The sequence below is a fragment of the Falco rusticolus genome, chromosome 5 (genome assembly GCF_015220075.1).
Source record: "Falco rusticolus isolate bFalRus1 chromosome 5, bFalRus1.pri, whole genome shotgun sequence".
NCBI lineage: Eukaryota > Metazoa > Chordata > Aves > Falconiformes > Falconidae > Falco > Falco rusticolus.
The window spans coordinates 62508533-62526254 of record NC_051191.1 but is presented as its reverse complement, the minus strand read 5'-3'; the positions used below and the strand labels follow the sequence as shown (position 1 = coordinate 62526254).

The following is a 17722-nucleotide window of genomic DNA, read 5'->3' as shown; positions in this document are numbered from 1 at the left end:
TGAATGATAACTTTGGCTTCATAAATCATGTTACACAAGTGATATGTACCTCTGTATTACATACTATAAAACACTCTAATAGCAGTAACACCCTTTATGTAAACTTCTGCTGCAAATTAAGGAAACGAACCTGGAAACATTTGCACAAGTGAGTAATGTTACCCGTGTGAGTTGTCCTACGACCTCAAAGAGACTTCTCAAAGGAGCGAGAACTTTCTCATAATAGTAAACTATTATGGTAATGCCTCAGTGTCTGAAAAATACATATTCCAGAAGGATGTATATTCTATGTCATGACTGTATTGATTTGGAATTTTCCGACTGACAATGTTGAAAGAACCAGCCTGATCTTTTCTGGCTCCTGACAGAAAAATGTTCTTGCAGAGTTTTCCTGACCAAGACGTACTGGGCCAGGCTTTCGAGGATGCGCTAGAAGTACTGCAGCAGCACTCTGACAGACAAATGCAGTATTCAACAGGTAAAGAAGACCGTTATTCCATTTCATTTACCACTTTTTATTTTTACAGGAAACTACATCTTGAAGTACGTAGGTGGGATTCCCAGAGGTGGAATAATGGACAGCAGAGGGTTATGTTGGGAGGATGGAAAGGGGGAAGAATATTTGGAGGGTTTCCACCCCTCCATTAGTACTGCCCAGTGCGTCGTGCATATTCCATGTCATAGCACAGGGGAACTGTTGGACGGTCACCCTCTGCCTTCCCCCCAGTACTAGCCTGGGTGCATTGAGCTCAGATTTCCTATAATGACAGCATATAGGACCATAGCGCAACAGCCATTTTCCAGTTTTAATTAAAAAATGTCCTTCTGTTATGCTGTGAATAAACTCATATAATGAATTCCAGTGGGGGGGGGAACCCCAAACAAAAAAAAAAGACCAAGAGTCCAACAGGTGAAATTAATATCCACAATTACTTTTTTTACATTAAAATATAGATTTAAAATATTTTTATGCAGAAATGAAAGTTTGAGTTTGGAAAATTAATAGAAAAGTGTTTTTCTTGGCTTCAAGACTTTTATACTTTAAAAAGCTTAAAATACAGGCAAGCTGTAAATTGTTCCAGTTCAGGCAAGGTTTTGGCAGTTAAATTAGTATAAAATTTAAAATCTCTATTTGGTGTTTTTACACTGTGAATAGAAATGGAAGAAAGGGAAAATAGGAGGCTACATCACAAACCTTCTGAGTCCAGAACAAAATATCTGCTCTCTTTTCTGTGGAATGCATTTCATATGAGGAAGTTTATTTACATATTATCTATTATTTACTAAAATGTAAATAAGACCAATTGGGCTATATCTTCAGCTGTTGTTAATAGATTTTTGACTCCACTGCACTGGTAATTTACACATGCTGAAGCACCCACTACATACATTTACTTGCAATGTTCTTGCCTGTATCTGTTGTTAGGGCTGATGGAGAGTGGTATTAAACACCTGAAACTCAGTGTTTAGTATGTCCCACAGCTGCACCCACATTTCCACTTGCAATAGGTGGACCCTCCAAAATCTTATGACCAACTGCAGTGTGTAATTTATTGCAAGTGCCTCAGCCCAGTGTTCTGTGCTTCTTTTAAACACCCTGAGGCCTTGGGTTCTTTCTGTGTCATTTTTTCAGAGATTGCAGGTGCTCTGATGCTCCTTCACTTCATTCACGATTGGAGACTTTGACTTGTATTGTACCAATGGCCTGCAGAGCTGCGTGACATTCCCTTTTCCTTTCTAATACATGTATTATAGTAGTCTGTAATGATCCTGTTCCTTATGTTTGGTGATCTCTTAGGCCCTCCTTTTTCTATCAACCAAACTATTTCACGATACTACAAAAAATTTGACATTTTATCTTAAAAAATGTTGTTTTTATTATGAAAACCAACAACAAAAAAAAACCAACCTCAAAAAACAAAACCACCAGGCCAAGGGTTTGATTAGCAAGTAGTAACAGTACAGAATATATTGGATAACCTGCTGATATGAAACACTGTGGCTCTGGAGACTTTATTATCTAGAAGACAGCCACAGAATAAATGCTTTATGACAGACCCAGCAGCATTTTAGACTTCTCTCCCTTTTACTCACTTTTTGCTCCATCCTACTAATTCTCAGGTTATAAAAATTGCCTGACTGTCATCAACCATCACCACCACCTCCGAGCAAGTCCCAGCTACTCTGCAGCACCATCTACAGAGGACCAAGGATATAGCTGGAGAAATGTGATTGTAAGTGAACAGTCAAACTTAAATGGAAAATTGGCTGCCCATTTGTGATTTCTAATAGGAATCATTATGCTAACTCTAACAGAAATTCGGACTGGCCAGGCATGAATCAGATGAAACTGCCTTGGGAAATATTTGCAAAACAAGTTTAGTAATCTTTTTATAGGAGTCACCTTATCTGTTTGCCTCTGGTGCTCTTCTGTGGCTCATCATGTAATGTGCCAGCTAACAAACCTACCAGTACAATAGGGAAAAGGGCTTCTCTCTGTTGCCTGGGAACAGGCAGAGAACAGCTTTCAGCCTCCACATAGCTTCTGCTGCTGGGAGAAAGTGCCATGCCTTTGGTTTCTTCAACAGCAATTTACTTTAAGAGTACTGGGAAGACCAGCATTATCTTGACTCTGAGCTCAGCTTCAGCCTGAAGAGTCCATATTCATTCTTTAAAACACTGGGAGTGTGGCCTTCAGGAGTGATGGGACATGAATATTGCAGGGGAGATAATTTCTGGTAAATAGATTCCACAAAAGCCCATTTTCAACCAGCAGATTAGCGACAACATGACACAGAAACTACAGAATCTGTAGGGGCCACTGCCCAGTTGGCCTTTGTCTTTTACTGACTCTGGAAACAAGAGTCCACTGTTCCTCCTCTGTTTCCAACAGAAGGGTTAAAGGTTCAGAGTGAGGCAGTTACTCTGTTTTCCCTCTAAAGTCTCCCCTGGTGGGCAGCCCTTCCCACGGGGCATCAATTAGTGCTGCTTGTTACTGGTACACTGCATGCCTTGGGAGCTGAGAGAAGTCTTCCGCGGGTGAGGTGACAAAAAGTTGCATTTGAAGGCTTCGTGCCAGTCATTACTACAAGTTTCTTTTTGCTCAGAGAATGTACTCTATTAGTAACTCTTTGTTGTCTTAATTCTTGAAGAACAGTGCAGCGGATTTTTATGCAGATGAGACTGTCTACCATACTCTGCAGAATACTCCAGAAAGCCAAGTGGTACATGCTGCTGGCCAGCCAAAAGCAGGGAAAGGTGTGTAGTAAGAGCATAACTTGACATGTACGTTCTGTTACTTTAAAAAATATCTTGGAAAATCATGGTTTCTCTTTTTCCTAATTTTTTTTACTTGTAACGGGAAAAAATAAGTTAACATTTAATAGTAACTAGAATACAACTGCTAGTGTTCAATTCCTGTCTGCTAAGTCTCATAAGGTAAGATAAATCTGTTATCTTATTCTGTCCTCTTATTTAGTACATGGGAAACCAAACAAGAGGTGTTTCAGTCCAAATCATCTGAAAGTCAGATGCAGAGAAGCAAATCTATCTATCAATAACATCTTATCAACTTTAATAACTTCTTTTATTTCATGTGGTCCAACAAGGAGTGGTTTTCTTCACATACATTACTATTTTTGCACTTGATTTTATGCCTTTTTTTACTTTTCACATTACCTCTTAGCTTCTGACACTTCTAGAAAAATCTAGCTATTTTTGTGCTCCTTTTGGTTGACTTTACTTGAATGAGTATTTTGCAAAGAATATTTTGGGTGGCATTGGTCATTATAGTACTTCACTGTTTCATTGCATTCATTCTTCGTTTTTTGTTTGGCACTCAGCATCCTTTCTATGACTTTGCTAGATGAGATTTCCACAGCTTCCCCTCTGACCTGTAGTGACTACTTTTGACTGTGGGTTCTTTTTGAGTAGCTTCCTGATTTTGCTGCTTTTTGAAATCCCCATGTCTCAACTTTAACCACACGGTGTCAGTTTTTGGTATCTCTCCCCATTGATGCTGAACGCTGTGGTTTCTGTTGCTTAATAGCTACTACTACTACTACTACAAATTCCTTAGGTCGATAGGAAGAATAGCTTCTCCTTTTAAGTTCTATACTTCTAGTACTTGAAATTCATCATTACAAATTAAAATCTTTGAATCCAGAAATGTTGCTTTTCTAAGTCTCACCCAGTGTTGCACTGAGGAATTTTACATATCAGTATCTGAATTCACCTTCAGTTGTTACTGCTCTGTTAAAATTCATTTCCTATTTAATATTTCTTTTACATTGTTATCAATCGTCTTTTCCAGAAGGCCATCCTGCATAAATTTCCAGAATGACTGATTACTCTTATGGGGTTTTTTTGTTTCCTCTTATGCGTTTCTTTGTGTTCATGGCAATATACCTGCTGGAAACTGTGATTTGGGGGACTATTTCCACTATACCTAAATAAATTTAGTCCTCTTGGCTTCATATTGAGACGTGAGAGTTTTTCTGTACACTAGTAAGTAGTGTGGCCTTTTAGGAATGGATCTGTAAATGAAACAATCGTTACTGAGGACCCAAAGTGTGTTTAAAATGTTTCACAAGGGTTTATTTAGGGCAATCTCTAGGTTGGCTGCAAATTCTGGAATCTGCAGTGGCTTAGATAAGCTTCTGGGAAGCATCTTTGGTTAGGTTTCCTCTGAAAGGAGTCCAGTTCATGCACGTCAAGACCATTCCATGATCTGAACTAAAGCTTGGTGAGTGGAGACAATCAAGACAGGTACTTCAGAAATGCATCTTAATTAGACACACCCAGAGAGAATTTGGCTGCTTCAGGACAATTCAGCATAGAAATCTAATGCAGATGCTCTGAAACAGACTCTGCAGGAACCTGCCTCTCTCTAGTGATCACATAAGAAACCAGCAGACGCTAGCCTACTAGTTAGACCAATGTTTAGGGCCTGGTAATGAACACCACACACCTGTGCAATGAGGTGCAGTACGAAGATCTGTGCACTAACCCAAGCTCAGACTGGTGCATCCACATTGTGTAGCACTCTGGAGATAACAGCTGAGCTCTAGAAACATAGCTGCATTAACACAAAAGAGCAAATAAACCCTCTCAAACCAAGATATCAGCTAGAGACGATGTGTTTAGAAATAAAAGCTTGGGCAGAAATGACAACTGAACTAAGAGAACAGACAGCCTGAAATCAGCTGCTGCTGCAGACATGGCTACACTAGTGTTTTCCAGCAGAGACTCAGTCCACAGTAGTCTGCGGATTTTCCCTTGATTTGATTTTTTCTGCCAGAGGTTCATAGGCTCATAGGATAATTCAGGTTGGAGAGGACCTAAGGAGGTCACCAGCTAAGAAGTGTTTATTGTGACCAGGCGGTGTCCTTCAGTTTGCTTTTAATCTTCTCACCTTGGCAATACTATATGTATTTCTAGCAGAACATGTACTTCAAGTCACAGGCCAATTTTTATTTAGATAATGAAACTTTATTAATTTTTTGGAAAGTACCTCTGATCTCAGGCTTTTCTTCTTCCTAGTCTGACAGTCACTTCTCTCCTCTTTGCTTACCACCAGATGCAGAATTACTGTCATCCCTAACAGATGTCTTGGCTTGACCTCAGTGTTCCCTAGCAACTGTCACTTTTCCCCCATTCCTAGTTTAAAATAGCCATGCAAGACAAGACTTTATAAACTTTAGGTGCAGCTGCTTGTTTCCACTTTAATTAAAGTGGAAGCTGTTCTGTATAGACTCTCCTTTCTGCAAAATGTTCCTCTTTGTCTTATAAACTTAAGTTCTTCCTCCTTGCAGCAGCTTCTTGGTCACCCTTGGCTTTGTGAAGGGAACTAGAAGTACTTCAGAGAGAGAGATACACAAGAACTAAATAAGTCTCACTGGTAAACTTGAGAGCTGAGCCTGTGGGAAGAAGAACTTAGGTAACTGACAAATACCGCTGTACTGAGCTTGCTTTATTCTGCATGGGAATGCAAGCTGACACTTCTGCACATCTTTAGAAAACTACAGGGTACCAAAAGGTTAGCTCCTTATGGACTAGGTGAGGTTTATGGTTCAAAACTAGCTTGCTCTTCCCACTTCCTGCTCATCCTTTCTTACATCAGAGACTACCTTGCATCCTCAAAACATTCCTGAAACGAACCTGACAAAACTGAGTCATCTCAAAATCTTTGAGTTTTGATTACTGAGGGAAAGCACTTATTAAAAAACATTCAGATTGGCTTTCCAGAACCTCTTTCCTGCACTGTCTGAGGATGTAATTTCCTGGTGTGGATTCCTTGATCATGCATCTGCACAGCATGTGTCTGAAGACTGCTGAAAGTGGTTTCTCAGACCTACCACACACTGAAGTCACCAGATATTTGTCATGAACCCCAAATAACCTGCTCTTGAAATTCTAAGGACTGAATCCCTTTTTGTCACCACAGATCTGTACGTGTTTCAGAACTATCATCCCATTTGCTATTGTTGGTCTTCTGTTGGATAGTTTATACAGATCTTTTAATTTGCAATAGGGTACTAGGTTTACCTATACTTTTACCTGTAAGATTTTTTCCAGGAAAATGACAGCTGCTCATCTTTTAAAACAAGTAAGAGTTTTGTGCTGACCTTTTAAAATTTATTTCTTAATAGGTAGAAAAAAACTTCGACTGTTTGAGTACCTCCATGAGTCCCTGTACGATCCAGCTATGGCAAACTGCATCCAGTGGGTGGATAAGCCTAATGGTGTCTTCCAGTTTGTCTCCAAAAACAAGGAGAAACTTGCAGAGCTGTGGGGAGAAAGAAAGGGAAACCGCAAGGTCATGACATATCAGAAAATGGCCAGAGCACTGAGGAATTATGGAAGAACAGGTGAAATAATTAAAATTCGAAGGAAGCTGACATACCAGTTTAGTGCTGTTGTTTTACAGAGACTTGCTCCATCTTATTTCTTGGGAAAAGAAACAGTTTATCATCCGTACATTCCATCTAATCAAGAATATCAGTGTGCAGATGACTGGACCAGTTACAATAATTACATGTATAACAATGGGTATGCATTACAGCATGCCAGCTAGGCTATCTTTCACATAAACAGGTCTTTGTTAACTAGCAACTTTCCAGCACAGGAACTCTTCTCTGTACATAGGTATTCCTTTAAGATATCATACAAACACACAAAGAGGAGGGTTTGAAAAATGCTATTGGCCTAGTTTTGTTCCTTTTGAAGTTAATGATAAGCAGTCATTGACTATTAAATAAAACCAGCAGCTGTAGGGCATGTTCTATTCTCCATGATGTTAATCAGAGGAATTGCTTCACATTCAAGCTAGTATATCCAAGATCAGGACCAAGGCTGTTGTCTGTTAGTGAACATCAAAGATTCCATCCTGACAGTACTCATTGGAAGTTTTTTGCATATCCCAAACATTTGCAATTAGAATGTAGGTGCTGTTGTATCCACAGTGCATGCATTCCCTATCAGTTGGGTCCACATGACTTAGAAAGGGAAGAGACTTGCCAACTGCATGAAGCTACTGTCTGCTTTTTTCATCAATGTTCTTTATTAAGAGACATTTTCTGAGTGAATGCCTGGCTGAATGATAGAGTCCACATGAAGGTGCACCTGTTGGCCAAGTTGTTAATCCTTAATCACTTAAATTAACATGTCTTAGCACAGATCCTGACATATGGTATTAGGACTGGCAGGTGCATATTTCACTGTTGGCAGTGGATTCATTGGGGAAGTGACCATACCATGAGAGGGTTAGTAAAGGATTGTGCTTTTCATGAAGTTATTTACAGTTCTTCCCCAACTAATATGAGAAGCTGCACTTTCATCCAGCAGTTCTGTACTCATGTAACAAATGTAACCCTGTTATTTATGTTTGGAGTTATAACTTTACACATATAAATACAATTTCACTTTTCCAGCTCTTTTCCTACATGGGAATGTAGCTGAAAGGCTCAGTGATTTTGTATTCTCTTCGTGGGGAAGAAGGACTAAATTTTGGTAAAAAGAGAGTACTAGCCCCTTGTGCCAGGATGATACCTATAAATCTACTTTTTCTCATACTTCTGTTACCTGGTCAACTTGTATCATCATAGGAGTTGTCTGTTGTGCCAAAATACTTGCATTCAGCTGCAATAAATTCCAAATTCTGCACTTTCCTTCAAGTGAATGCAGGCCCATATATTAATAAAGACAAAATTAGTTTCTGTGGAAATTAATGGTGGCCTGATATATTTGATGAAATTCACTTTATTAGTTTCCCCTTGCTCTAACTCCTGCTTACTTGTACAGGGATATAATTTTATGTAATAGACACAATGCAACACACTCTGCTCAAGCAAAACTCAAGGTTTTAAATTAGCACTTTGGTAAGGTGAAAGATGTGTACTCTTAGAAAGCTGAAGCATGTTAAATAGCGCTAAAAACAGACCCAGATTTTAAGTCATTAAACATCTGCCAGAATAAGAAGGTCGTAACTGTGTTGTTAGTATTTAGAGTGTAATGTCCTGTAAAATGTAAATGTTACTACAAAATAGAGACAAGAATGCCCTATAGAACTGAAACTGGATCCTGCTGTAGCACAGAACACAGTGGGAGTTTAGCTCTTACAAAGGACTGAGGACTTTCAGTTGGGATGCCTTCACAATGTAAGCACATATGCAAATGCAACATTTCAAATGTCAAAATGTACATAAATTTTCCAAGAAACTGCACAGTTTAGTTACTCCACATCTGTCACCCATTGCATGCTGACTTTATGTTATTTACAAGGCTGGTAACATACTCTGGGTTAAGAGTGCTTTGTGTAAAATGCTTACTTAGTCAATATGTTTAGATTCACTTTCCTCAAACTCATCTTCTCATTAAGGAAATAAATACTTATCCAGATTCTGTGTTACCTTTTTAAATTAGGTATAAACACTAGCAATTGCTTTCTATAAAACTGGTAACCAGGTGAGATGTTATAGCTGCAGCTGGGAGAACAGTACAGAGCTGAAATAGGAGAACATAAGGGGTAAGAAGAACTGAAGGAAATTCAGGCAAAGACATGAGGCTATCATAATATCTGTAGATAGGAAGGGACAGATTTCAGCCACAGGAGTAACCATGGGGACTGACAGTGTTAGAAAGAATTTATTTGAGAAAAGGTATCCCCCCATCCTGTCCCCCTGTTCCCCTCCATCAAATGTACCTGGAGAGATTTTAGAAGCTCTTACTGTCGTTCTGTGGTTATACAGAAGGATATTTAACTGTGCAATGCACTGATATTGGGCTTGCATACAGAAAAGGTTCTTGACTGTTACCAGTGCTTTAACTTAGCAAAGGCAGGTTAAATCACAAGCATAGGCACAAGGTTACCAAATACCTGAAGTGCAGAGTTAGAGTCACTGAGGTCTGAAATACGGTGCAGCTGGTTTTAACTGTGCAAGTGTTTGACCACTGAAACAACACACCAAGGGATGTGGTAGATTCATTGTTTCTCAACATCTTTAACCCAAGACAATACCCATTTCTAAGATGTGCAGTATTGCAATAAAGTCATGGTAAAGTGACAGCCATACCACAAGACAGAATACTGAATGTAGGGGATCAGACCGCTGCTAGTCTCAGTATTTGCAGGATCCTGTCATGTAACTCCATGTAGAAAATTCAAGGCTACGTGTGGAAATCTAAACAGAACTGAGGTGGGCAAGTCATTTTGATTCCCAATACAATCCCTGTGCACCTCACCCTCCATCACTGTCCTCCCATCCTCAGCTTCTGCATTGCATCTCCTCCCTCCCATCTGCACAGGCTTAGACATGAGATACGATGGTACCAAGCGCCCAAGGGAAACATGAGAGGCATCTCCCAAGACAGCAGCGTTATTCCATCTGCATAACTCTTGATAACTGGCCTGCTGCTGCCATTGCTGACTTCGCCTTTGTCTCTCTCCTGTCTCCTTTCTCCTCACCCCCAGCAGCCAAATTGGGCCAGAAACCAATCTGTCTGCCCACACATCTGCCTATATTTCACACCCACCTCTGACTTAGAGGCTGCTGGCTGCAGAATAACCTGGGGTAGGTCCTAGGGGTGGGGAAAGAAGCTGTGATCCTCCCAGCTCCCACACTCAGCACCCCATTTTAAAAGATACCCCAGTCTGAGCAAGGTGCCCCATACTGGTGTCCTGCGTGTAATACTGTGTCTCATGGTGCTTCAGGCACTTAAGGAGGACATGAGCCTTTCAGAGTGAAGTGTGCCTCTGGAGGGATGGTAGAAATCCTCTTGCACAGGTGTAGCTAGACATGTGGACAGTTTACTTGCTCACCCCTTGTGCCGACTTCGCAGCCTGGTTTCTGTCCAGATGTGTCAGACAAGACCAGAGTCCCAGGTGAGTGCTGGACTGGTGCCTTTCCCCAACACACACTTCTTGTTTGCTCAACCGACCTCAGGTAGGGTATCACGCCTTTTACATCTGTTGTAGCTTCAGCGTTGTCCTCTGATGGAAGGTCCTTGTGCTAGAAGCCAGGATGGCGTGAGTTGGTGTTGCATCTTGGTGGGAAGAGCTTTGCCTCTTCCGTGTGGAGGGTGCTGGGGGGGTGCTGCGGGGGTGTGGGGGTGGGGGGAGGGTGGTGGCTCTGGGCCCACAAGATGGCACTAACGGACAGCTTTTGACACCGGATTTGTGGCGCTTGCAAACCTTTTCCCCCTGTGTTTAAAATCTTTTTCATCTTCGCACACAGCACTGCTGCAGATGTGGCAGAAGCAACACCTTTCCTTTTGAAGTTACTACAGGCCAGTTCCAGCTGCAGCACACAAAGAAAATGTTGTGACCAAGATGATGATATGGAACCCACATATTAAAGCAGAAACATTATGTCAGCAGATCCACAGCCCTGCGTCAACTACCCTGGACAACAGTCAGTTCCACAGCCACAGCTCAGTGTCTTCTCCAAAATAAGTGTGGCTGCAGTGGCTTCTGACATTGCTGAGGTGCATGGAGAAGAAATAAAGCTGATCTTTCAGATTTAGACTGCTGAGTTCCTATGAGCAGGAATCACATCAACAGCCTCACAGACTCTGCGAAAGAGGCAGAACCAGAACATCTTTGTAACGTATTTTATCTACACCACCTTGCTGGGCCTATGCCATATTTACCTACATATATCTCTCCTGTTCAGCTGACCAAAAGCAGGAGAGGTTCTTAGCTTCCAGCTAAGAAATTATTTGATTTCATTTGATTTTAATTTGACTCCAGTGAAATTTTTCCTTTTGGTAGTACTTTGAGCACACATCAAACACAAGCCTCTGCCTTCTCACAAGCTGGGCATTCTGGTGGCAGATGGTTCAGACTGCCCCACCATCCCAGGTGCAGATGGATGCTGTCTCATGGAGAGCGTTGGCTTACCAATTCCTACTTTTTACAAGCTGAGATCTCCTATCATACCACAGAGCTGCATGTACAGGTTTACCATTATTACATTGCTTAGTAAGTGTAAAAAACATTGAAAATACTACAAACAGTGGGGTTTTTTTGCAAGAAACCGCCTCATGGATTGTTTTCTAAAGAGTATCCTGAGTGCCAGTTGTAAACAAAACTATGTAATCTTCTTTTTTTGGTTAATGAGAGCTGCCCCTGCATTCTTGGCAACATCTAAACAACCATAGCTAATTGCCTAACAGATGAATGACTGCAAACATTCACTGGTGTGTCAGGGTAACACTGGAGCTCAAGTTGGGTGTTCAGACTATTTTCTAGTTAGGTTTCATTGACCTGGGCAATTTTCCTGGTTTCAAAACTTTCTTTTATGAAGAAGGTCAAGGCAAACTCCCAGATTGTCTCTAAACTGCAGGAGCAGATTCCTACCTCAGCGCACAAGCTGAGGGCAACGACATCGCATGGGCCTGCTGCTGTCTGCGTGAACAGATTCACTTGAGGGACTGGAAAGAGTCTGAGACCATAAACCAAAATTTGTATTTTAAATCTTTTTTGGACAATGGTTTTTCAGTTCTGTTTTCAGTCAGGTTTACAAAGACGCTGCATGTCAGAGTGAAACTTTTCCTGTAATATCCCATCAGACAATGTGATTAAGGCCTCACAAGAATTACAGAAGACCTGGAAAACTTCATAGTCAGTGTACAGAATGTCGAGAAATCCCTTGTTGATAGTGGCAGCAGGGGGGGCGTTTGCCAAAACGCATCGTTTTCTCGGGTCTTTCAGGCCCAGCAGAGCTCTCAGTGGGTTACCAACCAGGGTCCTGCAAATGGCACTTCACAGGCAGTTACTATCTACCTGTGTAAGGACATCTGCTGAAAACTGCCACTGTTTTAGAGCTCTGTTTCATCCAACTTCTAGCTGTCTTACCTGCTGACGTGCTGTGAACTTCATGTGGCGTATTTTGGATCAAAAACTAGCAGCGGTACCTATGAACTCACCATTGGTTTATTCAAAAGAAGCCTAGACCTCTAACACCAGAGTGCATCACCAGCAACACTGTCCCTATTTATAATATGATCGTCTTACCATACCTTTTATTATATCACCTTCACCAGGAAATTTCAAAGGGCTCTGTAAAAGTACCATGATCACCACCGTCTCTGCAGGTAGAGCAGAGCACACCTGAGATGCGGTCAGATGTCCACGGACTCAGTGGCATGTGAGGGGAATGCCAGCGCCCTGAGCCTGTCCTGCAGCCAACAGCCAGCCCACCTTGTGCTGGTCCAGCTTCCTGCTATTTCTGAGGCATCAAAAAAAAAAAAAAGTAAAATGATGAGCAGAATACAATTCGTGCATTGAAAGTGCCCAAAAGAGAAGTAAGCAGTGCTCCGCTGGCACATACAGCACGCCTGGAGGCAGCCCAAACTCGACACATTACTCGACAGCACACCTCAGGTTTGAAATGTGGGATGCACTGCTGTGGGAAGGGCAGTCCTGAAGGAGAAGGGCAGCTTTTTGGCTGAGCAGACTATTCTTTGGCTTTTTTTCTAGTGAAGGAAGTTATATCTAATTATGACAGTCAGGAGCTTCAAGCCAGAAAGACTTGGTGCTGGGCATACATTTTAAAATACTGCACTCCCAAGGCAATGTAGTGCCTGAGAGGCACCAGCCACCTTGTTAGGAAGTTGCACTTTGAACAGTCAGTGTTGATACAATGGATTATAAGGTGAATTACAGTGCAACCAGGCTGTATTAGCAAGATGCCACCAAACTGCACACAGAGTGTAAACTGATGGATGGAAAAGTAAATTCCTTATTTGACATTCCAGAAACACATAACCTGAGCCAAGAGTTCAAGAACCACAATGAAATAAAAAGACAGACAGCTGGTTGGTTGTCATGATATCTCTGTAGAATTAGAGGTATTAATTACATATGGGGAATATTAATGACAGTTTAAAGTGGAATGTAGCTAATCATTAGGGTACTACCTCCAAGCAGAGTGCTGGTGAAGCCATATAATATTTTCTTTCAGAGGAAATGAAACCTCAGCAAATCTATTTTGAGTACTGGCAGTATGTAGTAGTCTGAGGGTCTAGGCTAACTTTTCTGCCTTATTAGAGCAGAATTCAATCACAATTAGAAGACGGAATTCTTTACAGATTTGGCTAAGCCCATTAGTCTTGTTGAGATCCAGAAAGCACAGGAGATGGCTTAAAAATAGTGGGGATGGCTTAAAAATAATAACATTTTGATGATTTGATTCACCTTCTAGTTTTTAAGCTTCTTGATTTCAGGTTTCCAGTCTGCACCAAGCAATGTCGAGGCTAACACTCTTCAAAAAAAGAACCAAAGACTGGGAGAGCTGAGGCTGTTGGAAAAGCAGCAAGTTTGGAGAGATGCAGAACAGTGAGGAAAACTCCATCTTCTGTACAAGCAACATGCTTCTTAATGGAGGCAAGCTCATTCAATACAAGTGGTAGCAACTAGCAGACAGAGAAAAAAGGAAAAAAAATGCAGCAGCGAGATGGTCTCTGGCCTCTGGATATCTGTGCAATCACATGGGCAGCCACATTTTCACACAGATCCTGCTGCTCTCTGCCTGGTTTTAGGAAACTAGATTATTTTGGACCTTTGAGGTCTGCAGATCCTCTCAGTCTTCACAGACTAAAGGATTTAGACATAATTTCAGCATACTGGGATAAAACACAGAGTCTAATTGTCCATTCCACTGGTTTAACAGTCCGCAGTATTTAAACCAGATGAGAATCAGGCTTAAACACGTCAAAAGGCCTTGGAAGGTCTGTACATCTTACTAAGAACAGTCCTGCAGGAAAACTGCAGTTTTCACTTGGTTTCACTGTGCGATTTTACTGTGTCCTGTGAAAAGCACACTAGAAAGTGCTGGGTTGGCTACAGAGCATCAGGGCCCTGAGGGCATGTCCCCCTCTCCCATGGTTTGGCTGCCTGGGCTCAGGACAATGTTCGATATGCAGCTGTCTGGCCTTGCAGATGTTGTGAAGAAGCTGAAAGAAGCCTCAGTGGGGGCTCTCTCCCTTCTCTTGAGAGCTGTATTTAAACTGACTTGGAGCCTGCCTGAGCTGTGCTGCACCCACGCCCTGCCTGACCATGCATCTTGTTGATCCAGCCCCTCACCATGACCCATGGACTGACTTTGTGACGTTATCTTAGATCTTGCTCATCACTATGGACTTGTCTGACAATCACTGCGCTGTGCCTAACCTGGTTGCTGGCACCAAATCTGTTCTGCTTATCTTGGTTGGGTGATGTAGGACTGTGCCCTTGTCTTTGCCTGCTCCACCTTGTTATGCTCTGTGCTCTGCTCCCTTTCCCCTGTGAAGCAGCTTGGCCTTGCTGCTCATGGACACAAAGGCAGCCAAGGTGCAAATGCTTAAAATTTTCAGTCCTACAGAATGAGTGACACTACCATATCCTGAGAAGTATAATGAAACACAATCTCAAATGGAATTACTTGAAAATGGTATCTAATGAGTTCTTCAGAGTATTGTTTGGCATACAGGAAGCATTTAATCCTCTCTCTGACCTCTCTGCAAAAAAAGCCACCTCTCACGTAGCTCTTGTCTACAGAGGGAAGTTCTCTTATTATGTGCTAAACTGTGAATTTAAATCGATGTTACACCAGTATTCCCCTCTCCCCATGTGAGTTCTTATTGCTCGTGGATCTCTGCCAAATCCACGCTTGCTCTGGAATAAGCATTACACCAGTATGGTTGTCACTGGTATAAGCGGTAGCACTTCCTTATCTGGACTAAGCAAAGAGACATTTTAATGAAACGCTTCTGCAGGATTTGGACTGTTGCAGGCTGCAAGTAACTGTAACTGGAAACATAAGTCTTTCTGCTTTCTGTATCGATTTCTCTCAGATACAGCATGCTTTAATTTCCAGTGTGTGTCTGTCAGTTTGATTTCTTCTCATGTTTTGGAGTCCCTGGGTAGCTGTAATTCACCCCTTGGCTTGCCCTCTGACATGGTGAGGACAGCAGCACGTAATCAATGGCAGGCTTGCTCCTATTAATCTTGTTCAGTAAGGGCCTGATCCTCTTTCTACGAAGGGCAAGAGGACAGTTCACACCAACTTCAGTGTAGGCAGGAGAGTGCCCCAAACACTAATGGCTTCAGCAGCAGGTGTTCCAGGGAACCAACATTAATCTTCTGTTTTGTTGATTAAGACTTTTGCCACCCTGTGCTGGGCTGGAGGTCAAATACCGCCGCAACTTGACTCTCCAGCACTAGGTGTGAAAGGTGCTGCCACGCAAAGCTCTCCATTCATTTTAATTGCAAGAAGAATTAACAACTAGCCCACCTGACAAATGAACACCTCTAAAAGTGCTCACAAATACCTTAAGCTCTTATATTTAATGATCTTCCAAGCCTGGAAGGAAGAAGCACTATATACGATGAGGACAGTGAATTTCATACTTTCTAGTGGCAAAAATCTCCCTTTCTTATGTTTCTCAGGCCTGGAACCAGGTACAGATGTGGGTTTGGGTTATGGAAATGACCATTTTGTCAGCCTGAGGCTTGGGACAGAGTCGTTCGGAAGCAAAGGAGCCCTCATTTCAGAGCCTCAGTCTGCCAAGACTGTGAATTACCTGCACTGGGTCTGGACATGAACATGAGCCTTTGTACTACTGTTTCATAGTTAATTTTTTAACAACAGCTGCTCAAAGATATTCAGAGGCCTGGAATGCTGCAGTAGTTCTGCTGTCTAAACTCCCAAATTACCAAACTCTGATATAGCGTTTCACTATCTGTTAAATCTGTGCACAAAGTTTAGGCCAAGCTGACTCTCTGAAGTTATTAAGGGACTGCTAATCAAGGGAGTCTGTCTTTGGAAGGATGGGAAACAAAGAATGGATGGTGAAAAGAACACCGGTTATCTGAAGTTACTCAGAAGGAAGCCTCCAAGGGAGGAAGTTCTGGCCGCAAGAGGAGACAAGTTGATGAAGTGTTGCAATCCACAGAAATGTACACGAACAGCAACACCTCACCCTGGCAGTGCTGACTCTAAGATTGAGTCATGGAGACTGGAACATGGAGAAGAGCTGTGGGGTGTTTCTCCAAACAACTGGATAATGTAAGTAAAAGATGGCCAGGATGTCTGTGTACTATAGCTGCAACTGTTCTTTTAATCCAAAAAGTCAGGAAATTAGCAATAGGACAAAGAATCAAGGTGTATGTTCTGCATATGGTGATTTCTATCTTAGAGCAAAAGCAGGGATGCTGGCTGTCTCCAAGCCACATGCTCAAATATCAGGTTATCTTGTTGGAACAGGATGATGTGGAACTTAAAGCTACCACAGCAATCAACCCAGTGATGTTTTTGAATTCAAAAGTAAGGGACTTGGAACCCTTGTACCATGATTGTCTGCAAACTATTGCATAAGCAGACAGTATCTAAGAGATGAACCGTTAACTAATCCTGATTTGGAGCTATTTGCAGATGGCAGCACCTTGTTTTGAGATGGGAAATGGATGGCTGGATATGCAGTGGTTACAACTACACAGGTAATAGAGGTGGGGGCCCTCCCCATTAACATGTCAGCCCAGAAAGCAGAACTGGTAGCATTGAGCCCTGAAGATAGCTGAACGGAAAAATGTAAATATTTAGACTGATTCAAAGCATGCGTTTGGGATAGTCCATGCTCATGGGGCTATCTGGAAAGAAAGAGCATTGTTAGCTCAGGGATCACCCATTAAACACAAGGAAGAAATTCTCTAACTTCTACAGGATATTCAAAAACCTAAGTGGCAATTGTGCATTGCAAAGCACATCAGTTCAGACAAACTGGAGTAAATGTGGGTAAATGGATTGGCTGATAGAACTGTTAAAGAGATGGCTGAACACAGCATCCTTGCATTAGTGCCAGTAAAACAGGTGAAGCTCCCAATTCTGAAACCTAATTATAGTGAGGCAGATCAACAATTGGCATCGCTGTTATAAGCAACCACAAACAGGGAGGGCTGGTTAATAACTCCCATAAAACAAGTCATTGCTCCACCACAGATAAAACTGTAATTGTAGAAAGGGGACATGAGGAAACACACTGGGATAGTGGAGTCTGTAACAGCAAAATGCCCCACTTGCTAAAAAATAATCCTATGAATAGGAAATGACTGCCCCCACGGACTGCTAGGCAAGGAAATTCCCCTGGAGATTATTGGCAACTTGATTTTTTTCTGAATTACCAAGACAAAATGGTTATGGATATCTCCTGGTATTGGTTGACACCTTCTCAGGATGGCCAGAAG

The 17722-nt window shown here is 41.8% G+C and overlaps 1 protein-coding gene across 1 annotated transcript; it reads left to right on the top strand.

Annotated features, from left to right (window-relative positions):
- The first annotated feature begins 372 nt into the window (after window positions 1–372).
- SPIC (Spi-C transcription factor) lies at window positions 373–7075 on the top strand. The gene is made up of 4 exons (XM_037390453.1): window positions 373–478; window positions 2122–2234; window positions 3153–3258; window positions 6651–7075. The coding sequence occupies exons 1-4, from the start codon at window positions 373–375 to the stop codon at window positions 7073–7075; spliced, it is 750 nt and encodes a 249-aa protein (XP_037246350.1).
- Window positions 7076–17722: the final 10647 nt, after the last annotated feature.

What these genes read in the sequence shown, in the direction of transcription:
- SPIC (XM_037390453.1), top strand. Translation starts at nt 373, where the DNA reads ATGTTCTTGCAGAGTTTTCCTGACCAAGACGTACTGGGCCAGGCTTTC. An exon ending in ATAGCTGGAGAAATGTGATT is followed by an intron (nt 2,235 to 3,152) that starts GTAAGTGAACAG and finishes TAATTCTTGAAG; the next exon opens with AACAGTGCAGCGGATTTTTA. An exon ending in CCAGCCAAAAGCAGGGAAAG is followed by an intron (nt 3,259 to 6,650) that starts GTGTGTAGTAAG and finishes ATTTCTTAATAG; the next exon opens with GTAGAAAAAAACTTCGACTG.